This window comes from Saccostrea cucullata, unplaced genomic scaffold (assembly GCF_032062105.1).
Source record: "Saccostrea cucullata isolate Sc308-1 unplaced genomic scaffold, CSIRO_AGI_Scuc_v1 ctg541, whole genome shotgun sequence".
Taxonomy (NCBI): domain Eukaryota; kingdom Metazoa; phylum Mollusca; class Bivalvia; order Ostreida; family Ostreidae; genus Saccostrea; species Saccostrea cuccullata.
The window spans coordinates 100,453-127,603 of NW_026925038.1; the positions used below are offsets into that span (position 1 = coordinate 100,453).

Sequence of the window (27,151 nt, forward strand, 5' to 3'; positions counted from 1 at the left end):
ATATAAAGCCATTTTATGATATAGTTATACCCTTGTTTGTCAAAAATTTCAATTATTTAAACACTTAAATTAAACATGCTTAAATCTAAACACGTTTAGATATAATACAGATTTATCGTAAGTGTTTAGCCGTTAAACACAATTTAAACATGTTTTGGTCTAAACATGTAATGGAAGTGTTTATTTTCTAAACGCAGTTTTTACAGTTTTTGTTGGTGTTAGAAAATTTTCAATTGTTTGGAGGAGGGGCATATAAGTGTTTTACAAACATCTCTTGTTATATTAGACGTTTTGTATACTGTATTTATCTGGCAATGGTTAACGCAAAACGAATTTACCAAATCCTTATAATTGTAGAAAATACGGTTTCTTCGAAATTTTTGATGACCTATTAAGGTTTCCCTAAGGCTTTTCGTTTTGTTACTTTTACAAAGTTGGAAATGGAGAGTGATTTATAGACAATGCCTATACTGTATAATCTTATTCTGTATATAACCCTGGTAGGCTCTCGATAAAATTACTTATATTTTCTGTAAGGATAATTTTTGAATTTTTGTTTTGACAGCGGTAACCACCTCCCCCTGTTCCCCAGCGAATCTGAACTCGGATCCTTCGAACTGTCTCTCCTCCATCGTGACTAGCTCTCAAGACAAAAATCTGTTCTGGTTTGGGACGCCGTATTTCGCCCGATGTCCAAACCCTTGGGCTTCACTGGATTGTTTTAACTACCACCCTTATCGAGCCGACAGTCTTGTTACCCGCGTCTTTGGGCCTGGATATTCATTTAATGAATCTTTGGTTACAAAATATCTGAATGTGACCTTTGAAACAGGGACAGGTATGAAATGTTTTCTTTTTACTTTAATTTTGTTTAATTACATGACGTGATAAGTTTTAGATTGTTCAGATTAAGATAAAAATAATGCTAGATGAAAATCTTTAATAAGGAACATACAGCGGCTGTGGAAATACATGGACGGTTACGGAGAGTCGTCGACTAGAATTAGACCCGACCGTGGCCACTATTTACAAGCCATGGAGCGTCAGAAAGCGACCAATGATGACGTGGGAAGCCAACCAGAACGAACTCTACACCATCATTGTTTATGATGCAGGTTCCTTGGTTAATCACGGATTAATCATAAATATACCCGGAAATAACGTCAGTGCAGCAGAGGTAGATATATATATTTATGATGTAGCATTTAAAGGTTCCCTGGTTATATCAAGCCGTTTCGTTACCTTTACCTGAGTGGACGTATTTTGTTACAGTAAATTTAGAAACAATTAAGTCAGAACCCCTCCCTTTCTAATCCTAGCCAAGGGGTAATTTTTGGCTAAATACGACCCCAATCAAAGTACTGAAAGTACTAAGAAGCGCTAAGCATATTGATTTGGAATTCGTCAGAATTATATTTTAATTTAAATTGTCCTGTTGTATTGAATTCTAAGCGATATTTTGACAGCGCGAATACCGCTGGAAAAGTGAGCACAGTTGTCAAAAAGTATGTGAGTCCTGTAAGGTATGTGAACCCCATTGTGTTATGAAACATAAACATAAAACGGAATAAATGCCTTTTTTTCAAACATCATACATTATCCTCGTATGTCAAAAGATCAATCCATTTTACTTACAGTACTGTACAAGAAATTGCAAGAAAATATTTTTGCGTGTAAAATTATTTTCTTTCGAGCTGATAATCGAGTTTTCCGATCAAATTTAAACTCTAAATGTACATGTAGCTATACTGTCTGAAGACAATACTTTTGCTGGAAAATGTATACAATGTATTTGAAAAAAAAATGTTAAGAAATTGAAAATTTGTTGCTAACAATTCCTCTTATTTGAAACAGCAACATGAAAGATAAATATCTTCTGGTGATCATATTTAATAACAAATTCATTCTGATTTTACATTTTTTTCAAATTGAAGTTTGTTGGCATCATGTTTGTAACAACGTCATATGTAAATGAAATTAACATCCGTAGAATTAACGCCCTTTATGTCAGAGATAATATGTAAATATACATTTTAGTATAAAGATATTATATTTATCTTTTGATGTTATCCTGTAATCTCTGATATTCAAATATTTGATTTACAGTGTACATGTATTTGCAGTAACATTTGTGTTGATATACAATATGGGTCAAGTCATAATAGTGGATGATGCGTTTTTGCAATAAAATTTTTACACTTTTCTTATTGTGCCATCATAAGGGTATTTTTTACGACCAAACCCAAATACGTTAAATCCGCCAAAAGTATTTTTGACTCTGTTGAAATAATTTAAAATGCTTCGATATATTTTTTTGCAGCTAACTGGTGCATTTCACCATTCTTTACTTGTGTATTATGATCTTCACTACCATGCAAAACATGTTGAGAGGAAAAACATTGACAAGGATATTGTTGTGCTAGAGCAAAAAGGGATAGGAAGAGAGTTGCCCATAATATTTCTGCTATTTCAATGATTAGATAATGTCAAGAGATCCACGTAATGTAAAACTTTACAGTATTAATATCAAGTATTAATAAATCTTCATGAAGGTATATATAATTATTTTAAACTTGTTTTTAATCAAAATAACCACTTAAGTATATAAAGTCAACACAGCTGGGTTTTTTTTATACATAAACTATTTAATCCTAATATGCGATGGAAATATCAGCCAAGTACAAATACTTACCGGGTTATTGAAATTTGTACATCTAAAATGTACAGCTTGACATGTATTTTTGTAAGCCTTGAAACATTGCACACTTTATGTTCTTAACTTTTGTCTGTACATGTACAAAATGGTAAAAAAGGCAAATGTCAAAACGTGATTCTCTGAAACACATATGCTTACAGATTAAAACATCATTATTTCAAAAAATACTTTTTGTTGTAATTAAATTGGACAAGGTATCAAATACATTAATTTTGCGATAAAAAGGATAAGAAATATTTTAAGAAAATGTGCAAACATTCTTGTGAACATTAAAACTAATGATAAAATTTGTCTAGTCTTTTAAAAAAGATTTAAATTCCCATAGATTAAAATCACCTTCCACAAACATTTCTTGTTCAATAAATTGCCCCCATCCAACCCAGAAAACTTTTTGATTATATAGTTTACACTACTTTTTTTCAAAATTAAAAAAGTTTTAAAGGACATTTTATGTGGACTAAGAGTCTAACCATAATATAACGTAAGATTAAATTTGTGACCTCAACTGTAACCTTTGACCATCATTTTTAAAAACTTAACATTGCGTTTCATAAAGTATGAAGTAATTAACCATAACACAATACTTTTTTGCAAAAAACAAAAGATAACATTTGAATGTTTTCAATTTGCAATGCAGATTTGCGATGCATGTGACAATATTTGTGTTAATTTCAATTTGTGGCAATGTGTTTTACAAAACAAATCTTGTTTTGATATTAATTGTCGTATACTTTTCCCCGTTGTACACTTTTATAACATATTTAATGGTTTAACCCCGCCCATATTGTAATTAAGAGCATATGCGTTTCAACAGCTCACGTTTTGACATTTGTCTTTTTGCCATTTTGTACATGTAAAACAAAAGTTAAGAGCACAAAGTGTGCACTGTTTGCAAAAAGTAATTATCAAAGGAAAAAATGTTTTATTATATGATTGAATAGTGTGCACCTCTCATTGCAAAATGTACATGTCAATGTACATTTTTGACCTGTACAAATTTTAAAAGCAGTACGGAATTCTTGTCAACTGGTTAATTTTATTTGTGTGTATGTTATATTCAAGTATTACACCGTTATAAACAATTTAAAATTTACCAGCCCTATTTCTTCCATTGCTAAGTAAGTTAATTAATGTTTTAGCATGTTTCACCATATTTTGAACATATGCAAGTGAAATTTTTATTGACATATTCTTATTTTTTCTTTGCTTTTTTACCAATATAATGTATTTTTGTGTATTTATTTTTCTTTATAAACACATAATAACATGCTATATATGTCTGTTTACAGCCACATATGCCCTTCCTTTCGAATTATGAAACAACACAGTAAACATTAAAAAAAAATTATTCTTTAATATTTTTTTTTTAATAATTGAATATTATATAAAATCAACTTTGATAAATCTCAGCATGTTTTAAGATGTTAATTTATTTAACTGCTTGTTTTATTACATTGCCTGAAATAATTGTCTAGAAGAAAAAATAATTATAGTTTATATGGATATATAGAACGTACCATATTATGTAAGTAATACATTGTAAATCAGTTTTATGTGATATATTTTATTGAATAACTCACTTCCAGTTTGAGATTTAAAACTTTATCAAAATCCCATCTGAGTTTTGATAATAATCCTTCCTTTAAAAATTAAAAAAATCACTATTTTGCATGTACAAAAAATAAAAATACTTTATTAAAAAAAAGAAAATAAATAAGACCTGTAAGGTTGAGCAATTTTAATTCTGGTACCAAATTAATGTGTGCCGACATGAATTAAATGAACTACAATGTTTTATCATTTTAATTAAGATCATATAATAAAACAGCTATTATCTTTTACTGTGGAACATCCTTAAACCTTACTAATTACCTTCTATTATTAGAAATGCACGTAACACAGCATTAACTAAAATAGCAGAAAGAGAGTCAGGTGATTTCCTTTTGCATATTTTTGAATAGCACAAGTGGAGTTATCTAACTTGCTTATAGTGGCGCTGGATCCAGAACGGAAGTAGATTTACGCTGACAGAAAGCGCTGTGCGCTGCGCTTAGCGCTTAAAAATGATGCATGGCATCAATCGAAGACGTTGAAAATACAATGGGTATACAGGATATATTCACCCTTGTCCGATTATAATCCATCTTGGTTAAGTTATAATTGGTACATGTAACATAACAGAGACAAAGAACCTGGAATCTTTTATTACCAGATAGGGATCGAATCAACTTATAAGTCATAATGAAAATCAGTTTTGTGTCAATATAACAAAATGTTGAATAGAGAGCCACAACAAGAGACTTCTTTTTGTATTTAAGCTTTTTTTTAAAATTAATTCTGCTTCATATTAATACAAATAATAACGAGGCGCAGGTATTACCCATGGGAATCCGACACATTGTTGGAAGTTTTATCTCCAAATTCTGCATAAATATGTGTTTATCAGAAACTGAAGCATCATTTTAATATCAGCTTCTGATAATCCTTGTGTGTGTACAATAAAAATGAAACTATTTTACTGTAAAGGCATATATATTTGTCGGGGATATATATTTGGTTCATTTCGTTGTTAACAATTATAAAATAAATTAAACCATATCACATAATTTTTTCTCATTCTATTTCTACGTCACCCATACAGAATCATGAACGTATATTGAGTCCAACAATCAAGTTTTTTAATCGACTGTTTGTGCCTTCATTAGGAAATAACACGGTCCACATCGATGCATACCATTCGGAGTAAATCACTTGACCTTGGCACCTGATCCCAGATCTGTGTTTTAGATATCCATGTTTGCCTTTCTCCCAGTTTGTCTTGTTTCAATGAATGCTGATCGTTATCTTCATATTTTATTAGCCTATTTCATATACTAGTACTTACATCTGGTAGAAATCTTCTTTCTTTACCCATATGATTGACGCATGCAAGAACGAATTTTATTATATCATTTGGTAACGTTCAAAAATATATTATGTAAATCATCACTTTGTGGTTCAAATAGATTTTCAAGGACTACCATGGACCTATGAAATCTACGCCCACCCCTAACGTCTACTCTTTTTGGCTGTTCAAACAATCGGGGCGGATCCAGATGTCAGAGGAGTGGAGAAAGCTGCTGTCCAACTCTATGGCACAATACAACAATACGGACGCGGTGGAGTACCTAAATCTCACAGGTACGTGCTAGTCGTATACCTAAATCTCACAGGTACTTGCTAGTCATATACTTAAATCTCACAGGTACGTGCTAGTCACATACCTAAATTTCACAGGTACGTGCTAGTCATATACCTAAATTTCACAGGTACGTGCTAGTCATATGCCTAAATCTCAAAGATACTTGCTAGTCATATACCTAAATCTCACAGGTACTTGCTAGTCATATACTTAAATCTCACAGGTACGTGCTAGTCATATACCTAAAATCTCACAGGTACGTGCTAGTCATATACCTAAATCTCACAGGTATGTGCTAGTCATATAACTAAATCTAACAGGTCTTGGGTTCGTGGCCTAAAATAATTTTTGGAACATGTTAATATTATAGGTTTATAGTTACTTGGTAAAGAGTAACTTTGCAAGGATGATACATTAATTAAGTATATAAGCCCTTCTTGAACCAAACTTGTATGAATACACACTTGACTAATTAACTTACACTGTGTGACAGATGCACAAATAGAGTTGTTTCGGATGCTGGGTTTTACTTAAATTTTTGAGGTTGAAAGTTTTTGAGCAGGTTCAATTCAATGTAAACTTCTATCTCCTGTCTTAGCAAAATTGACTTGGAATTGGTATATATGTCACGCCCAATATCAAACGCTCTGGATGCTGGATTTGGCATCCTGAATAAGAAACCAGGTTATAAGTTTTTGAAGCATGTGCATTTCATTTCCGTAACACCGGTACCTTAAGCCTATAGCTGCAGTAATGAAGCTCTCTTAGTTTTTTTTTTTTTTTTTTTTTTTGGGGGGGGGGGTTGATTTGTCCTCCCAGAATGGAGAGGGCTATATTATTGCAGCTCCCTCAAGCTCTACTGGTTTGCATGGATGATAAATCAAGGACGAACGATCTCAGACTTGCTTCAAATGCTGGGTTTGATGATCGACCTGCATTTCACGTTTTCTTTAGGTCCTGTTGATTTGTATATGATTTTCTGTAGGCCCTGTTGATTTGTATATGATTTTCTCTAGGTCCTGTTGATTTGTATATGATTTTCTATAGGTCCTGTTGATTTGTATATGATTTTCTGTAGGCCCTGTTGATTTGTATATGATTTTCTCTAGGTCCTGTTGATTTGTGTCTGATTTTCTATAGGTCCTGTTGATTTGTGTCTGATTTTCTATAGGTCCTGTTGATTTGTATATGATTTTCTATAGGTCCTGTTGATTTGTATCTGATTTTCTATAGGTCCTGTTGATTTGTATATGATTTTCTTTAGGTCCTGTTGATTTGTATCTAATAATCTTTAGGTCCTGTTGATTTGTATCTAATAATCTTTAGGTCCTGTTGATTTGTATCTAATATCTTTAGGTCCTGTTGATTTGTATCTAATAATCTTTAGGTCCTGTTGATTTGTATCTAATAATCTTTAGGTCCTGTTGATTTGTACCTAATAATCTTTAGGTCCTGTTGATTTGTATCTAATAATCTTTAGGTCCTGTTGATTTGTATCTTATAATCTAGGTCCTGTTGATTTGTATCTAATAATCTTTAGGTCCTGTTGATTTGTATCTTATAATCTTTAGGTCCTGTTGATTTGTATATGATTTTCTATAGGTCCTGTTGATTTGTATCTTATAATCTTTAGGTCCTGTTGATTTGTATCTTATAATCTTTAGGTCCTGTTGATTTGTATCTTATAATCTAGGTCCTGTTGATTTGTATCTTATAATCTTTAGGTCCTGTTGATTTGTATCTAATAGTCTCTAGGTCCTGTTGATTTGTATCTGATTTTCTATAGGTCCTGTTGATTTGTATATGATTTTCTATAGGTCCTGTTGATTTGTATATGATTTTCTATAGGTCCTGTTGATTTGTATCTTATAATCTTTAGGTCCTGTTGATTTGTATCTAATAGTCTTTAGGTCCTGTTGATTTGTATCTAATAATTTTTAGGTCCGGTTGGCGTGAATTGGATGAGAGTGACAATGGATCCATATGCTATGCAGAACATGATCAACATAAGACTTCTATATACCTGTCCGTATCTGATTTCACAAGGTCAGTTCAATTAGGATCATGCAAATAAAATGGAATCGTATAGGTACTTAACGAGGCCCGATCTAGTTGAAAATTACGAAAACGGAATGATAAAAAATTTTAATTCTTGGAAATATACTTGTATGTTTTATGCTTAGAAAAATTAGAATGAAATTTTGTTACCTTGCCTTTATTGTAGTGAAATGGGGGCACTGTCAAGATATGGACCATTTTTCGTGTTTTTATACACAATTACATACTAAAACTCTTCAATAAACAAAGAAATTTACAAATTAAAAAAAATACACGATGAAATTCTTTGTTTTTCACATATATCATGCAATTTTCATTCTTCTTATAAAAAATGAAAAGAAAATTGGAGGTAGCCTGTATTGCAGTGAAAAGGAGGCATGTCAAAACACAAAATTTGGATTTATTCTATCCAACTACGTATTTTATAGGTCATAATGGGTTTACATAACACCAACTAACGATTGCAATACTGTATTAATTTCTAAAAAATAAATAATTCTTACATTATGAATTAATTTTCTCGCCATGCTTTATTTTTCTCTTAACACGCGACGTTTTTACGTGGAAAAAAGGGGTAGAGGGAAGGGGGGGGGGGGTACAGGCGACAAAATTGCGATTTTTACTAATATCATGTAATATATAGAAAAATAAAATATTTCGGGGGTTCAATTTAAATAATTTATAGACTTTTTTTTTTTAAAAAAACTGAAGATTATCCATGCATATTTAAGTCCGCAATAAAAAGAGTGTGTATAACACTTCAACATGTTCAAAGAGAAAGACTAAAATCGTCTACTTTTAGTTGCAGTGTTTGTTTTTTTTAACTCACAAATTGAAATAAAACAGGATAAAATTAATGAATTTGTACCAAAAATTGATCCCTCAAAATTAATTAGGTTCCAAAGTTGTTTATTAATTTAGATATTCAAAAAAAATAAAATAATAGAAATGCCAGCTTTCAATTGCATAGTCTATAGAGCTACCAGGTAAGCAAGATCAGCAAAACATTTTAGCGCAATTTGACGTCATTTTAATTGTGACGTTATTGTGTTCAATTGTGACGGCAGTCAAGGGTATTGTGACGTGCCTGAGTCGACGCTGCGTTAAAACGTATGCGCAGATCAAGTAGATCGGGCCTCGTTAATATTAAAAGTATTAAATTTTTTGAATATATACTTAAATTCACCCGAGGAAAAAGAATGAGGAATCTTTATGCTAGGAATTTGATACAGTAAATTTGAGACGTGAAGAGGATATTATTTTACAAGTACTTAGTATATATTTCCGCTTCTAGAACATGTAGAACTCATGAAAAAAAATTGTTTTAAAAAAACTCGTTTCAGTTCATTAAATATTAATCTTCAAAACATTACATAAACTCTACGTATGTACCTGTAAATATATTGAAAAAGTAATTACTGTGGGATGCTCTCTCCTCAGAAGCACCTGATCCAACATCTACAGTTTTGTCTGTGATTGATTTCCTCACAATTTGTTTCTATATGCGTTTGAACTTGAATACTTTTCGTTATTTTTATCTTTAACACAGGAATCTGCATTGCTGTAGATCTGTAGCTCATTAGTTTGACAAATTCAATTTTCTTCATAGACCAATAAGCCACAGATATGTAGTTAGAATATGCAATACTTACACTTCTGTTTTATTGACAACTGTTTTAAACGCACTTCTTCTTGAAATACAATTTATCTTTATTTCCAGCGGTTGCTAACCACAACCGAACCTTCATTCCGAAAGATCCCGACTTGACGGTGGGTGTTGACGTCACATTTTCTCCGACTGCTCTTACCTTCACTTCTTGTTGTACCAAGCACTCAAAACCGTACGTATAAAAATAGACATCTCAAAACCGTACGTATAAAAATAGACATCTCAAAACCGTACGTATAAAAATAGACATCTCAAAACCGTACGTATAAAAATAGACATCTCAAAACCGTACGTACGTATAAAAATAGACATCTCAAAACCGTACGTATAAAAATAGACATCTCAAAACCGTACATATAAGAATAGGCATCTCAAAACCGTACATATAAGAATAGACATCTCAAAACCGTACATATAAGAATAGACATCTCCAGATCTGTCAATGATTTACTATAAAATATAAACTGCATGGTTCATTTTTAATTATACTGTCTATGTAGCGTAGTTGTTTAACGCACTTGCTACATGTTCATGTACCTAGATTAAAAACTTTTCAATCCCTGTCATTTTGAACCCTATATGTAAATCGAATGCCATATAGCGCTTCCATTAAGCTATGCATTGATATAACTTGAAGAATGTCTATGTTGTCTAATTATTGTTCCTTTGATTACACAGGTCTCGGACATTAAAACTGAATCCGCTAGGTGACGCTTCGGTTGACTCGTGGGATGTTCGATCCGACGCCACTCCTGTTCCTGACTTTATGGCCTTAGGATTTTATGCTCAGATGAAAAACTTCACTGGTATAGTTTAATATAGAATAAATATTTGTGCAATGGTTACATATTATTACGATGAATTCCTGATAAGACTAAGAATATTTTCATTCATAGACACCCAGCCACATGACTACATAAACAAGCTATAAACTATGTACGTACAGTGTCCAATACATTGACATCTTTTCAGGCAAGACATTCACGCTGTTATGTGTAGATCCGGATGTTCCGAGCCCCACGGCAGGGACACAGGATCGCCCTCTTCTTCACTGGATGGTTGTGAATATTCCCGAGGGAAGGATGGCGGAGGGATACACAGCACAGTCCTATATAGGACCACGCCCCCCTGACGCTGCTCATTATTACTACTTCCTGCTTTACGAGCAAAATGACGTCATAAATACCAATGAAACCGGAAACTACACCATTCCTACAAACTCAAGGTACATCATTTCTGAATTCATTAAACGACTGCTTCTGTGACCAAACGTTGGTTTGTGGTTCCAATAATTTGTTTCCTGTCTCATGTTAAACTTGTTGCCTGTTTCATGTTAATTTTTTGAACTAGTTCTCACTCCCTTTAATATTAAATTAAAATAAATGTATTATTATACCAAACTTTAGCGGGTATTCGAACATTTTTCTTGGTGATCCACTGAAAGGAAAAAGAAACGCATAATAGACTTTTGAAAAATTAAAATTTTTATTTCAAATTTGTTTCCCAGTATTGTTTTCAAACATTTTAATTCATCTTTAATGAGCAAGTTACCAAAATCTTGTGTGACTTTGACTGATAATTCATGAGTTATTGAAATTGATATGTCGATCCCCCCCAAAAAATTTAAATAAAAATTCTCATCATCTCTCGTACTTCAGTAACAGCCTTGATTTTACTGTGCATTGAGTTCACCAGAGCATTTATCTTAATCATAGGATTATTATTCAACCATTCCGACGGTAATCTTAATGGTTGAGAGTAGCTGTAACATTTCAAAGCTAACAAATCCCCCCGCCCAATGAATCCCACGAATTTTCGATTCAAGATAGAATATACAGAATCCAGCTGGTTTAGTGCACGTGGGTGTTTGTAAGAAAGTCTCGACAAACATTGCTTACATTTTCCCAGTGTGAACATGCTAAAAACATTACGCATACGACGCGCACATGCGCGTGTGAGAGTAAAATCGACGTAAAGTTGACAAGCTCGCGGACCAAATTTTCTGAGTTTCTGTCAATTTTAGAGTTAAAATATGAGTATGATTGTCTGTTGTATAAATATCGGTTTCAGTGAAAATGCCTTAACGATAACCGAAGTGGCATGATGAAAAGTCCTTTTTTGATGAGACGTTGTTACGCGCCAACGTCATCTTTCTGGTTGGTTGGAAACCCTGACATTTTAAAAAAAAAAACCTTTTTTGATGAAAAATTAAAAACAAACTGCACAGCAACATGGTGTTGCCTTTTTATTTACTTACGAAATTCAATTACTAGTCCCAATGTAAATTCCGTCAGCCATACCATAATTGCAAGAAATTTAAACTGACTTCAAATATGCAAAAAAGATGTCTATAACTCTAATGCATCGTTTGGCACTACAAAATTTGATCACAAAATTGTCATCATCAAAATGCACGTGTTTTTGGTTTTTTATCATTTTCACTACGTTACGCCATACATTTCATGGTTGAGTAGTTTTAGTGCAGAGTAACCAAAATATACTTTTGACCAATTTTCATAATTTTCGGAAACATAGTCAAAATATTTTTGCATATTATGTTCTCATGCGTTTCTTTTTTCCTTTCAGTATATTAACCTCAATATATTTCTTTCAGATTTTTATTCGATATATCCAACTTTGTGTCAGACAATTCCCTTCGGTTGGTGGGCGTAAATTGGTTCATAGCTGAACCTGATGAATACACACGATACACATATGCAGCATCTGGCGGGAATGTGACGTCACTATGTGCGGGCCAATCAAACTTTGCCACTCCCTGTCCCGTCTCTGGATCCGCCCACTGGCAACTGACTTTTACCCAGTTTTTTATACTGAATTTGATTTCCATCTTTCTTTCCAGTATCTAATTGTATTGTCACTAGGAAACATATTTTCGACACAACTTTTTATCTGGGCAAAAAAACTATGTCTCCAAAGGTCTACTGAAATTAAAGGATGATTCAGATGATGGTTAAACTGGGCTTTTTTGGGGGCATGGGGTATTACTAGTAATTTATCTTTTGCATTTGAATTGAATTAAGTAGATATTACTTAAACCATCTTTGAGATTAAAATCAATGTTTATTAAAAATCAAAATAAAAAAAAAACAACACGTGACTTCACCTTGAGTATATAAATACCGAGGGGTTTATGAGTGTGTTCAGGTATTTTATAACATCTCTATATATAGTTTTTTTGTTGTTTTTATATACTTTTTTATACATTTATAAAGTTCCTATTAATCATATGTCTTGAATGAATATCTTTTTATATAGTTATATAGTTCCTATTAATCATATGTTTTGAATGAATATTATATAAATTATATATTCCAATTTCCTTATTATAAATGTGAAATTATATGTCAGCTTTGCAATACCTAGTTCCAGGACTGTAGAGTTATGGTCTTATTTTAGTCTGGCCTTATGGTCAGACATTTGTAAAACGATATCGCTTTTGTTCTGCAGCTATGCGGTACCTAAACGATTCGGGAAACTTTAGTAACATTCTCAGCAAAGCTTGGACTTTCAGTAAGGCGTGGCATTCTCGTAATTAGCGTAGGTCAAATTGCGAATAGATTCTCATTGGTTAAAAAAATGATAACATCAGGAACTTTAAATTGTTGTTGACAACTATGAGACGACTTCAGCCCCACCTCTGTGCCGTGCGAGAACTTGTAAAGCCCAGTTTACACGTTCTGCTTTTGCAGCTGCATTTTGGGTCTGCATTTTACTCTGCAAAGCAGACAGAGAGTTTACACCAGCTGCTTACCTTGCCTGCTATCACTTTAAAGCCATATAGTTTCATATCAGAATGGTCAGTTACGTCTGCTTTGCAGACTGAAATAGGGCAATTTCTATTCTGTCTGCTTGCATGCCTGCAGTGCAAAACCCCTGTTTACACGCTCTTCTTTTGCAGCTCTGCTTCAAAGCAGCTGCAAAAGCAGAGCGTGTAAACCGGGCTTAAGGATGACGTTTACTCAGGTTTCAGAAAACAGAAAGGACATTTCATAAAGTATAATATATTAAATCAAAAATTGTTTTAAATGGATAAAATTACTAAGTTTTAACACAATATCAATTTTAAAATTTCATATTTTATTATTTGAAGAAAATATACAGGAACAAAAGTCAATGTATGATAGTGCAGAGGAAATTCGGACTAAATTTTTAATTTCTTATTTTTGTCAAAATCTTTTATTTCTTGCAATATTTATCAAAGTGTAAAGGTTGTATGTTTTTTCAGACATCATTTTGCAAATTTTATATGTCTTAAAGCTAATAAATTATTTCAAATAATTAAATGCTATTAAATAAAGAATTTCAGAAATATGAACAAAAACTATTTCAGGCAACATATCTCAATAATTTGATCATTGACCCCATATAATGTTTATACCATGAGAATTACGACAACAAAGGTAATCTGAGGCTGTAAATAATTTAGAGTTCTTATCAGTCAGATTTTTTAAATATTCGATTAAAAATGGGGAAAAAAATATAAATATGACAGAGGAAATTCGGACTGTAATAATATTTAAGTTTATGGCCCAAACTCGAATTGTTTCTTTATATGAAGCAACACTGTTTCATTGCAATAATATTTCAATATTTAAAGAGTTTTGTTGCTTGTGATATTTTGTGAGTGAAGAAAAAATTGGTCATAGTGTGAAAAATCGACATATTTCCAGAGAAATACTCAGGGGCCACTAGCATGAAAAGTAGGTCATTGACCTAGTTATTTGAAATTAAAATTTAACACAAGAATTATAGGTGTACAATGTGCAATAGATGGTTTTCCGTTCTTATCGGTAGAATTTTTAGTCATCTGAGTAAAGGTATACCTTAATAATTAGCTATTTGCTACACTAGTTTTGGCCGAATTTCTGTCCTTTGTATATTTCGTCAGTAAAGGAAAGCTGTGTAAATTTCAGAAGCTAATTAATATGTAAGGTCGAGAATGCCACGCCTTACTGAAAATCCAGCCTTAACTGAGAACTTTACTTAAAGAGCATTCCGAAGATAAAAAAAAAGACAAAGAAATTTAAATGGAATTGGTGACAATAACCAACAAATGTCTCATTTCAATATATCAAAGACATGTTTTGAATATTAAACTACAGAGAAGTTGTGATATACATTAAATACTGTTTTGTTTTTCGATAATGTGTCCTTACACGCTACGCAAGCTCTAGATTTAATGGCATTGTCAAATAGAGTTATTCATCTATCGTGTTTGTCAATTGTGAATTTATACAGAATTTATTTGAGAGTAACCCTACAAATGAACATGAATGTACCTTTAACGTAAAATATGTAGTAAAAGTCTTTTGTATGATTTATACCAAGTATTCCACAGAGGGAAATATGTACCCAACAAGAGAATTGCTCAGTTTTTGTATAAATGTGTTAGTCATTTGTATACTAGTATTATTTAGACGACAAAATATGTTCAAACCAAATGTGTTAGCATTAAAATTGCATATTTATAAACGTTTTATTTGCTATTCTTTTAAACTTAAAGCCAATCATTGTCTTTAATAATTCCTGTTTTATTTATCCATACGAGATTTTGTATGAGATTTTGTCAGTGATTCATGAAGTGCATGTGCAAGTTATACTAATGTTTTTGGTGTAGGTCTGATTAGCAAGTAACTTTAAGCCTTATATGTTTACCAAACTTGCTTGGATGTTAATACATCTAAGGATGCATACTACCTGGCTTGCTTCGGATGTTGGATCTGACTTACTGAGTTCTTGTTTTTGTATGAGCGAACAGACCCTGTTAAAGTTTTTGGTGCAGTACGTCTTATTTCCAAGCAACTTTGAGCCCTATTTTGACCAAACTTGCATGGATGATACATCTAAGGATGTAAACCAATTAATGGACTTGTTTTGGATGCTGGATGAGACATACGAGGGTTGTCCAAAAAGTTCGTGGACAATAACGTTTTTGTGAAAATAAATGTAGGCCTTTTAACTAATTTTTCAAGTTGCACATATGGTAAAAAACATTGTATAGATAGATTTATAGGTACATGAAAGGTGTGTTCCCCAATGGCTACTCGGAAAAAACAACTAGTAATTATCACACTCAATTAAGGGGCCCTCTAAGGGGAACAGGTAGACTTACCTGTGTTTACCTGGATAGGCAATATTTTATAAATCAGATATATTCATTCCATTTTATTTTAATTAAGAGGTTTTTTTTTTTATTTTCCGAAATATACTGAATAAAATATAGATAAATAAATATAGATAGATAAAATTAAGATTTAAGAAAAAAATAAAATTTTTATTGTACCTTTAATTTTATTTTTTCCAAACTATTCAATAGTATTGATTGAGAATTTACAAATTATTATCCCCTTTTTGTGCTACATTTTCAAACTCTTTTAAATAAATTAACACAAATGATTTTTTTCTTTAAAAAAAAATAAAGATATTTATGTATGATAAATAAAGTGTTTCTATAAAGTTTTCTCTAATTTAATTCATCTATTTATCATTTTTTTAATTATTAAAACATTTTTTAAATCATCATACAGAAGTTTATATTTCAATTTTTAAAATAAATATAGACGATTGAATATAAAAACAGATCACTTTAATTTTTAAGGAATTCCTAAGTTAATATAAGCTAATTGATGAAGCATCTGATAATTGATATCAGTTCACTTTGAATTTTTTAATAAGCAAAACTATCGTAATAAGTGTCAAAGAAAATGATGTGCTGAACTTGCCTAATGATGCAGTCGAAGCTGTAAATACAAGAACAACACAAGTTACAGCTCAGTATATATATATCCCTTAATATATGGTCCTTTAGTTGTGATGAAACATATGGAGATGGACTAAATAAATTGTAAATAATGTAAATATGTGTGATATGAAAGTGAAACAGTGCAGTTTAATATATAATGTGAAAATCAGTGCTGCTAAACAATAGAACTTCAAGATAATTTATAGTTTTTGATGTGTTTTGTGCTTGTAAAATTATTTATTTAAAAGAAAAAGTATACAAAATATTTATTCATACTAGTGCTCAAATAAAAAAAAAATGGATTAAAAATCCATTTTATTTTATGTGAATTCTAGTAGATTATTCATACAGGTAAGTCTACCTGTACCCCTTAGAGGGCCCCTTAATTGAGTGTGATAATTACTTGTTGTTTTTTCCGAGTAGCCATTCGGGGAATAAACCATAAGTTATTATCTTTTTTTAACCTTTTTAACCTAACTTATGCATACTTTTAATTACACCATTAAAAGGTTTAATCATTTATAATTGACTTTTCCGATGTTGTGTTTAACGACAGGTAACTCAGGTGTGAAAAATAATCAACTTAGTGCCGATTTATGAGTTATCGTTTATAGGAATGACATATAGGCTGCTTCAGCATTGGTATTGTTATATACACAAAAGGGTTCCTTACATTGATTTGTACACAAAAAGTTTTGACCAAGAGAAAGAGAATGCCTTCACTCTACCTGAAATAACAGGGTCAAATGAATGGGGAACAGACTATATTCAATAGTTTTAACTCTCTTTGACGATTATTATGAAGAAGAAAATTTAATGTCATGTTTTTTGTGTTCGCGCTTTTTCGCTTCCCGTGTAAACATATACTCACCGTCAATGGAAACGCAACACCCTAATTTTAGGGTGAAAATTATATACCGGTTATAACTATGTACCAAAAAAGTTAGGACATCTTTTACTTTGCTAAATCAGTTATTTAACGGTTGAATGAATTTCTTTCCATTACCGGAAGTTGCTTTTTAGCCCTCTTAACAGAATTCAAAATTTTCCATTTTTAATAAAATTTTAACAATATTTTGGGTTACCAAGGTTTTGAAACTGCTAATCATAAGTATTGTTCTTAAAGGCCGGGAAAAAATCCTTCTTTCTTCAACGGATGTGATGCCTATATTTCCTCAAAATGAGGGATTTTCATTGCTAATGCTGGAAATTCTCAAAATAAAGGAAAAAAGAGCTGCAGATGCAAATGTACACTATATAACGACTCATCAGACTCATGTGTTTCATTAGCATAAATGGCAGTTTCTTGACCGGAAGTCAAAAAGTTGCTACACTACGCCAGGTTAGAGAAAATTCGACCGCAATATCTGAAAAACGTGTATTTAAAAATGCCCAAGAATATTAATTTCGGTCAGATTAAGACATTAATAAACTTAATGCATGGTAGAAATCGGGCTGCATTATTTTGTTGTATATGGCGGACTAGTACGTTTTCATTAAATGGTCGGAAGGGGGGATGTTTTAAGATTTAACGGGTATTTGTTTCTTTCTAAGGTCTACAAATAACATTAAATGTTTAAATGGAGCATCATTTTTTTGTAAATTTACCTTTTACCTAAATATATTCATTTTTAATGTTATTATTAAACTTTAGAAGGTAACACATAACTCTTAAAACATCCCCCCTTCTTGCTATCAGTCATTTTGAGGAAATATAGGCATCACATCCGGTAAAGAAAGAAGGATTTTTTCACGGCCTTTTAGTACAATCATTATGACTAACAGTTTCAAAACCTTGGAAACCCAAAATATTGTTAAAAATTTATTAAAAATGGAAAATTTTGAATTCTGTTTAGAGGGCTAAAAAGCAACTTCCGGTAATGGAAAGAAATTTATTCAACCGTTAAACAACTGATTTGGCAAAGTAAAAGATGTCCTAATTTTTTTGGTACATAGTTATAACCTGTATATAATTTTCACCCTAAAATTAGGGTGTTGCGTTTCTATTGACGGTGAGTATATATATTTTTACAAGTAAATGCAACAATTGATCATCTTATTTGTGTTACTAACCACGAAGAGGAATAACCGAGTATAAAAATTTAATTAGGTTAGAACTGAGAAGGAGGGTAGATTTCACTTTTTATTTTAATTAAAAATTTTAATTATATGCAGTAAACCAGTGTCCGCAACTATACAGTAAATAAGCGTAACATTGGTGCTAAATTTTAAAACCACTGGATTCTACTGAGAGCAAAGAATTACTTGGGAAATGCTAAAAACAAAAACTGCCTTGCGTGTAAACAGTTAGATACCCCGAGCCTGCTCTAAAGAAGTTTCAGCAGTGAGTTATCGTTCATAACACCGACCCCTAGCGGCAGTTGAAAGGCCTAATAAATGGTTCTGTATAAATCTGTTGTATATCAAAATATTTCTTATGAAAAAAGTCAGAATGATTTAATTTTTATTGGTGAAACGTAATATTATTGTAAAAATCGGGGTCTTTAAAGGTCGCAGATACTGTGCACGGACAAGTTAAAATGATATAAACTCTGATATAAAGTGTTCGGATTGAAGTGATTATTTCCTATGTAAAAAAAGTCAAAAATTAATAAAAAAAAATTATGTAACAAAAATAAAGAGGCTCTAATCATTTTACGATATCTTAAGTATCGCTTACTATATAGACAGCGAAAATACTGAAAGAAAACCTTAACAAATATGTGTCAAAACTCGACAAAAAAAGCGACGTCGGCCGTCCGCACGGGGCAGCGTCCGATAAAAAAAAAAAACAAGTTTTAATACGGTTGAAACGATGTAAGAGGAAAATATTTGTTAAAACAACTCAAAATGATTGAGCTATATTTAGTGTATCGATTTAAGATTGGTATATACGATTTTTCAACGGTGTGTACAAATTCGAAGACACTACAAGAATTTAAAAACACATGTAGGCCTATACTGAACATGGAGATTTCTATTCATGACGTTGTTTTTATCTAGCGCAGCGTCGGACTGGGCTGTGCAGTTTGTGTATACAAATTGTTTATTTAGATGACGTTCGGAAATTTTTGTGCATTGTTTTGAATTTTAGAAATTAAATAAATTATAAAATATGCTTAAAGATTATTGCTAGAACTTCGAAGTGCGTTGCGCCTTAAAAAAGAAATGTAGTGTGTGTCCATGAACATGTGTTAAGTCAAATCCAAAATTAATGTTTACGTTATAATGAAGTTAGCGTAACGTCAGACTGGTCCGTGTGCACAATCTGCGATCTTCAAAGACCCCGATTTTTACAAAAATATTAAGTTTCATCAATAAAAATTAAATCAATTTGACTTGGTTTTTCATAAGAAATATTTTGATATACAATAGATGCATATAGAACCATTTATTTTAACAAAAACGTCATCACACCCTATTACCGGCAACTGCGACAACCGATGCAACTGTGACAACAGACGGCAAAGTAATCAATCGCTATGAGAGAGACCTCATTGATATCATAATTTTGACTATTTATAACACTCATTTACTTTCTTTTTGTGGTTTACCGTTTTGGTCTAACCTTAAACTATTTTTCTGTTAAATATAAAACTTTGAATCCTTATTGAAACAAAATAAGAACAAAATAAAGCTAAATTTCAATCGCTGTGCAGGAAAAATTGGACAAATTGAGCTTATATGATAAAAACTGCTATTCTTCGCTCACATTTCTTTTTGGATATAATAAATTTAGACTTTTTGAGGCTTAACTTCAAAATATGGATAATTTTTGTTGCTTGATAAAAGCGCCACAAGCGTTTAATTTTGTTTGGTGAAATCATTTTGGCTATCGTGTACAACAGACGAGGCAAACAATGACAGCAGATTTAAAACGAAATACGTCAATCAGAAACAGTGGATACAAAGTTGAATAAAGTATAAATTTGCTGTATCCTGGTAAGCATCAAATCTCCTCAAGACATATTTTGGCTGTTAATATTGGTCATATGTATGGTACTTGCTATCACAGGTATTTATGGACATGTATCCCTCCCCCACGAGATTTAAAAAAAAAATCATCGTAAAGATCTATTTTTTTTTATTTTCCTATTATACACATGATGAATAAGTGTAATAAATATAATTTGTGGAAAAAATGTCCATTAAACCCTGGGGTTTTATACCTAAGGTTGTATATGACAGCAACTGAATCAAACTATTATTCGATAATCAACATGTTTAAATAAGACGGTCCATTGGTGAATGTTCGTAATTTTGCTTTCAAACGATAGGGAACGAAGAATGGATATTTGGAACTGTGAAATATCAAGGAGCACACTAAAGTACCTACAAGTAAAGTATTCAAAAATAATAAAAATATTAATCATTATGTAAAAGTTTTAAGTAGTTAACTTGGTTTTTTAATAAAATTGCTAAAAGGGGCATTCCTTACGAAGCTGTTACGTTTGATGCAGACTTCAGCATAAAATTGTACACAGTAAGAGTGTTCTTGCAGATTATTGTCGCTAGCTGCGATGTTGCGATCAAAATAGCTGCAGATCTGTAGCGTTATGGTTTTATATATTTGTCTTTGACCATAACGCTACAGATCCCGTAATGCAAAAAAGGTACAATTTATGGCGCAATATTTTTTGCGCACTTTTGGGGAAAATTTCTCCACTTTCAAGCATTGGTCAATCAACTACCTTTCACTACCCAATACTTGAAATATTCGTAGCCAAAATGTATATTTTATTCACCTCCCAACCATTTATAGTTGTCTCTACAGGCAATAAACTTGCTTGAAGTGAATTTTCAACAACCTAACAAATAATTTTAATCAAGCGAGTTTATCACTTAAAGAGACGAGTATAAAGGGTTTGGGAGATGGATAAAACATACAAATTAGTTAAATAATGTGCCTAGAATAAGGGAGTGAAAGATAAATGATTGACCAATGCTAGAAAGTGGAGAAATTCTCCCCAAAGGTGCACAAAATATTTTGTGTAGATTATCGAATAATAGTTTGATTCAGTTGCTGTCGTATACAACCACAGGTACTTGTGGACAGGAACACCCCACCCCCTCCGATATAAAACCCCAGGGTTTAATGGACATTTTTTCCACAAATTATATTTATTACACTTATTCATCATGTGTATAATAGGAAAATAAAAAAAAAAAAGATCTTTACGATGATTTTTTTTTTAAAATCTCGTGGGGGAGGGATACATGTCCATAAATACCCGTGATAGCAAGTACCATACATATGACCAATATTAACAGCCAAAATATGTCTTGAGGAGATTTGATGCTTACCAGGATACAGCAAATTTATACTTTATTCAACTTTGTATCCACTGTTTCTGATTGACGTATTTCGTTTTAAATCTGCTGTCATTGTTTGCCTCGTCTGTTGTACACGATAGCCAAAATGATTTCACCAAACAAAATTAAACGCTTGTGGCGCTTTTATTAAGCAACAAAAATTATCCATATTTTGAAGTTATGCCTCAAAAAGTCTAAATTTATTATATCCAAAAAAAAATGTGAGCGAAGAATAGCAGTTTTTATCATATAAGCTCAATTTGTCCAATTTTTCCTGCACAGCGATTGAAATTTAGCTTTATTTTGTTCTTATTTTGTTTCAATAAGGATTCAAAGTTTTATATTTAACAGAAAAATAGTTTAAGGTTAGACCAAAACGGTAAACCACAAAAAGAAAGTAAATGAATGTTATAAATAGTCAAAATTATGATATCAATGAGGTCTCTGTCATAGCGATTGATTACTTTGCCGTCTGTTGTCACAGTTGCATCGGTTGTCGCAGTTGCCGGTAATAGGGTGTGATCATTAAGGCATTTTTGAATCAATCTTGCATGGATGATGCATCAATTGATGGACACTCTCAAACTTGAGCAATACGCTCGAATGTTTAAGCCTCCTCCACTCCCACGGTTCCGAGGCCTATTGCTTTTTTTTTTAGCTTTCAAACAGAGATACATGTACAAATGTACATGCATTCATTTGTATAAAGTAAACAGTTCTCCAGGTTCAGGTACCCCAAAGAGGGGAGGGTGGGATCACAATCGGTATTACAAGAGGGATGCTAAAGAACAGTATGGAAAAAGTTACTCGGGTGAGCGATATCATAGGCCCATGGGCCTCTTGTTTTTCTTTTTATTCCTCTTATAAAGTTTAAATTTTCTGGGAAAAAGAATTTCTCACCTATAACCGACCCAATAATGTGTTTTACTCTCAGTCGGGAGTGGGCAAGCAAACTAGTCTAAAGATATAGCCTCAATGTAGTTGATTAGTTTAATTGTGTGTTAAGTCATCTTCGCTAGCCGAGCGTTTCCGATCCGAAATCTACTGAGTCTCTGTGATATAGAGTAGATTTCGGATCGGAAACCCTTAGTTATAGCGAAGATGGTATGTAATATAAAACCCGAGATTAATTCAGGGTAGATCATTCATTTATTCTCTCAAAAAAACCATATACATGACAGGCACGTAGCATCGTTTTTGAAAGGGGGGGGAACCAGAGAAATGTTTTTTACTTACCTATGGTTACCTGTAAAAGTTGAGAAGCAAAAAAAAAATTCCACAAATCCTATTTCGTTGGGGCGGGGGGGGGGGGGGGGGGGTTAGTAGCCAACGTCCTTTCACTTCCAATTTCTTTGCATACAATAGTACATTTCCTTGATATCACTATACTGTGGTAAGAAGTGGGGGGCCATCCAACCTTTCAATGGACATTTTCAAAGGTAAAGGTAATGTTGGGGAGGGGGGGAAGTGGGGTCCCCCCCCCCCCCCCCCCCGTTGCTACGTGCCTGCATGGTACAAGAGGTACATATATACATATTTACAATAATTATGGCCGAGCAGAAATTACAGGAGGACAGACAGTGTCAAAATTTTTTGTGATAAATATACACAATTTTCGTAAAAATGCTGGATCTGTACTTGTCATCAAATTACAGAATTTTATTATATTTGGATGTACATTGTATTTCTGCAACAAAAAATCTTTTCGGGTACTATATAATGCAATTACATTCCAGCAAATAATGAAATTCGTCTCCTATCTGATTATTATTACATAAATTGCACACTCTTTCATTTCTTTCAATATTATTCCATCTACCCATCTCTATTGGAAGACGATGGTTACTTGTTCTGAATTTTGAGAAGATATTTCTAAATTTTCTTGGTAAAATAGTTAAGTATTTTTCACATTCAAACTTTGTTTTAAAAATTCTATATGTAATACCTTTCATGGAATTATTCATATCACTATACCATTTCTGTAAATACTGGTCTTTGAGCTTTTGGTTTACTGCGGTTAAAAATATATAAAATTGTTGAACATGTATGTAAACAACCATAAAAATCAAACAAAAGAAAAATTGAAAAAAATAAAATCCACAAATCCGAAATGATACTGGAAAATAATAAACTCTGGGCCAAAAAAAAAAAAAAAAAAAAAAAAAAAAAAAAAAAGGAAAAAATGTATATACACCTGCTGAGGAACTATATGAATTTTTTAAAGATTTAAAATAAAGAAAAAGATAATGTTAATTTTAAAAAAAAAGAACGATTTTTATTATTTTATTTATCATGAGGATATCATTTTTAGAGTTTCATTGGGATATGATATGAAGTCGGTCACGTGATCAAATTCTATAACGCCCGAAGGGCGTTATATCTGTATATAACTTCTGGTAATGTATGCTGACTTTTTGTGTAAGAATATTTCTTTGGTATTATGAGTTTATATTCAGAAATTTTTATATAAAATTATCAGTGAGATAGGTAAACTGTGGAGTCTCTGTACATATACCTTGCGTATGTCCTAAATAACTTTTATGTTCGGAGACACAATACACTGAGATACAAGCCATTCATAACTAGTCCATCTTTTAAATATTGTTTGGTTGCGCTCTTCCGACCGACTGACTAAAAATGGCTCGACTCAAAACTTTTTGTTTTTAATTCCTGGACACGATATATATTTTTTTCATTTTTATTACTCTAGCTTATTCCGTCAACAAATATTTTGAAATTATCTGGAACAAAAGATTTTCTCACCTACCTTCCGACCCAATAATTTTACCCTGAGTCGGAAAAGGGCAAGCAAACATTCTTTTAATGGTGGCCTTATGTATTTATTTTTTTAGATGATTAAATCTCAATAGGTCGGGATCGAAATGCAGACCGTTAAAAAAAATGGCTGACGATGTGGATGTAGACAGGCATGATAGTTTATACGTTTTGATATTAACCACAGACTGATTTATTTAGTGATGAAATCATAAGTAACAATATATGAACTTAAGGATAATTGTTTAAAACCTTTAAGACTTCGAAAATCCTATTTTAAAACACATAAATGTCATGTAATGTTAGTGAATCAACATGTTATAAAACCGTTACCAGCTGCGTTACACAGACTTACTGTAAAGCTGCTAAGTGCTATCAGTACCTTATCATTAGATTGGTAGAAATTATATTTATTTTGTGGATGTTTCATTTTTTCATTATGGTATATTGATTACTATTTTACTTTGACAGTGGCATTATTGAGGAACTAGAAATTCTGAAGTCTATATATATCGAGGAGCTGAGTTTGAAAACGACTGATAGGTAATAAAACAGAAACTCATTTTAGCAATTTGAATTACCAAAGGTACATTCTTTATGTTTAGTTTTTCACTGATGAAGATGAATGGACAAAAGAGGAAATTTGTCCGTATGAATTTATTTACTATGTTAATGGTGCGACCGTTAGAACAAGCGCAGATACTTATTAAGTTTTAATTTTGATCAGTTTGCTTTGTAAAGATCTGGCCCTGGAGCCATAAAACTTAGATGAGCTCACTTTTGATCTCAATCTCACTTTTCTACTATTAAATCCATTGATAAAAGTGAAACTGAGATCAAAATTAAGCTCCTCTAAGTTTTATGGCCCCAGAGCCTGATGTCACACGACATTGTATGTATGTAACATTCCTAAAGAAAATCAAGGGCAGGTAGGTTAGAATTTTTTGGAGGAGCTTATGAATAAAGGTGCCAAACATCCCTGTACTGAGTTAACCATGTGTTGTTTTCACAGTGGACACTGAACATTGCTGCCTAGTGGCAGAAAACGAACTCTCAATTTAAGCTACAGTTAATTTTTTTTAATGTATGGAATTGGCTGATTCATGATCAAATGCAGATTGGCAGAAAAACACCTGGGTGTAATTTGGGTCAATCGGGTCACAGCTAGGAAACAAGCATAATTTTTTTTAGGCCTTACCAAATTTAAGTCTGATTGGTGCAAATTTTTATCAAAATCATTTAATTTACTGTTTATCTGCTTTATATTAAAAGTGTTTAGACTCTGAATTAAAATCAAGGCAAGTTTTTATTATTTATTCTCGGTTCTTCTTCTTACCAGTAGAATGTAGTTTGCAGCAAAATGCATTTCGCTAAGGGTCATGGGACCACAGGTAACTGCAGATAAAAATTTGTTTGGAATTTGGATCAATGCGCAAATTCTGAATTTCCTCTTTGCCAAGGTGTTGTTTAATAAACTCACACTAATTACTTATAATTTGATAAAAAAATGCATGTAAAGTGTTATTATTTTGTAAATTTTGGATTTATTTGCAAAAATACAAAATTTACTATTTTTTTCTAAAGTATTGGTGTTTATTGTAATCAGATGATTAATTTTTTTTTAGTGGCTGGCCAGAAATAATCAGCCTTCAGTTGCATCCTTCCACAGGAGATGAAGTGGAAAAGAAATATGTCTGTATCACACTTGTGTTACAACCAACTCAAAGGGTAAGTTTCGTTAGTTTACAGTCAGAAATATGTCTGTATCACACTATAGTGTTACAACCAACTTATAGGGTAAGTTTACAATCAGTTGTTTATATTACCATAATGTTGCAGACAAGTCGTATAGGGTGGGATATTTTCCACAAAAAAAAAAAATCATTGCATTGTACATGTGTGAATTTTGTGTTGCTTTTACAACTCTGCTGTCAAGATTATGTAATAAAAAAAGAAAAACTCAATATTGCGCATTGTATATATACTTTCAAAAGATTGGATTTTTGAGAGTCATATTTTGGTTCAAAACTCTGTGTCTGATGTGTCTGATGTACCATTGAAGTTATATGTGGGCCAATGGCAAATTTCTCATAGAATACAAATCTGGAATGGACAACAGATTTTAGCTAAAAAAAATGTACCATTGAAGTTATATGTGAGTCAATTTTCTCCTAAATAATCTGAAAAATACAGCAGGGGCAGGGTATATGATAGAGACTGTTTTTCACTCTTTGTGCCAATAAGAGTATATTAGTTTGTGTCTAACCTGTATATTTTTTTTAATACCTTATATTGATTCTTTATATATTAATATTGAAATTCAAAACCATCCCTTTTGTTTAAGATATAAATGTCACACTTTTCAGTTCTGTGTGTCTGAGTTTCTAACAGCTGTTTATTTTCTGATTAACAGTATCCTCATGAGATTCCCAAAATTGAGATCAAGAATCCTCGTGGGGTCGGAGAGGAAGAGGTCAATAGGTCAGTAGGTTGCACATGTTGCTTTGAAGGTCATGTAAAGTCATATTGCAAATGATATAATCAAGTTAAAATATAAAAAAATCTTCCAAAATGATTTACTTGGTAGTAAAAAACAAAATTGATTTCCTTTAAAGGAGATATATTCTCTCTTAATGAATTAGACATCTTAATTGATATATATTTGACAATGAAGTC

At 32.1% G+C, this 27,151-nt stretch overlaps 1 protein-coding gene across 1 annotated transcript in view; it reads left to right on the forward strand.

The window, feature by feature from the left end:
* Positions 1–27,151, forward strand: part of LOC134267865 (uncharacterized) — a 40,786-nt gene that overhangs the window by 4,160 nt on the left and 9,475 nt on the right. Inside the window, exons 2-12 of the mRNA XM_062750073.1 lie at positions 566–838; positions 948–1,177; positions 5,722–5,896; positions 7,839–7,943; positions 9,676–9,796; positions 10,303–10,430; positions 10,597–10,849; positions 12,239–12,445; positions 24,947–25,018; positions 26,101–26,203; positions 26,889–26,956. Of these exons, the coding sequence (XP_062606057.1) occupies positions 566–838; positions 948–1,177; positions 5,722–5,896; positions 7,839–7,943; positions 9,676–9,796; positions 10,303–10,430; positions 10,597–10,849; positions 12,239–12,445; positions 24,947–25,018; positions 26,101–26,203; positions 26,889–26,956 (1,735 nt within the window). The remainder of the gene's footprint in view (positions 1–565; positions 839–947; positions 1,178–5,721; positions 5,897–7,838; positions 7,944–9,675; positions 9,797–10,302; positions 10,431–10,596; positions 10,850–12,238; positions 12,446–24,946; positions 25,019–26,100; positions 26,204–26,888; positions 26,957–27,151) is intronic.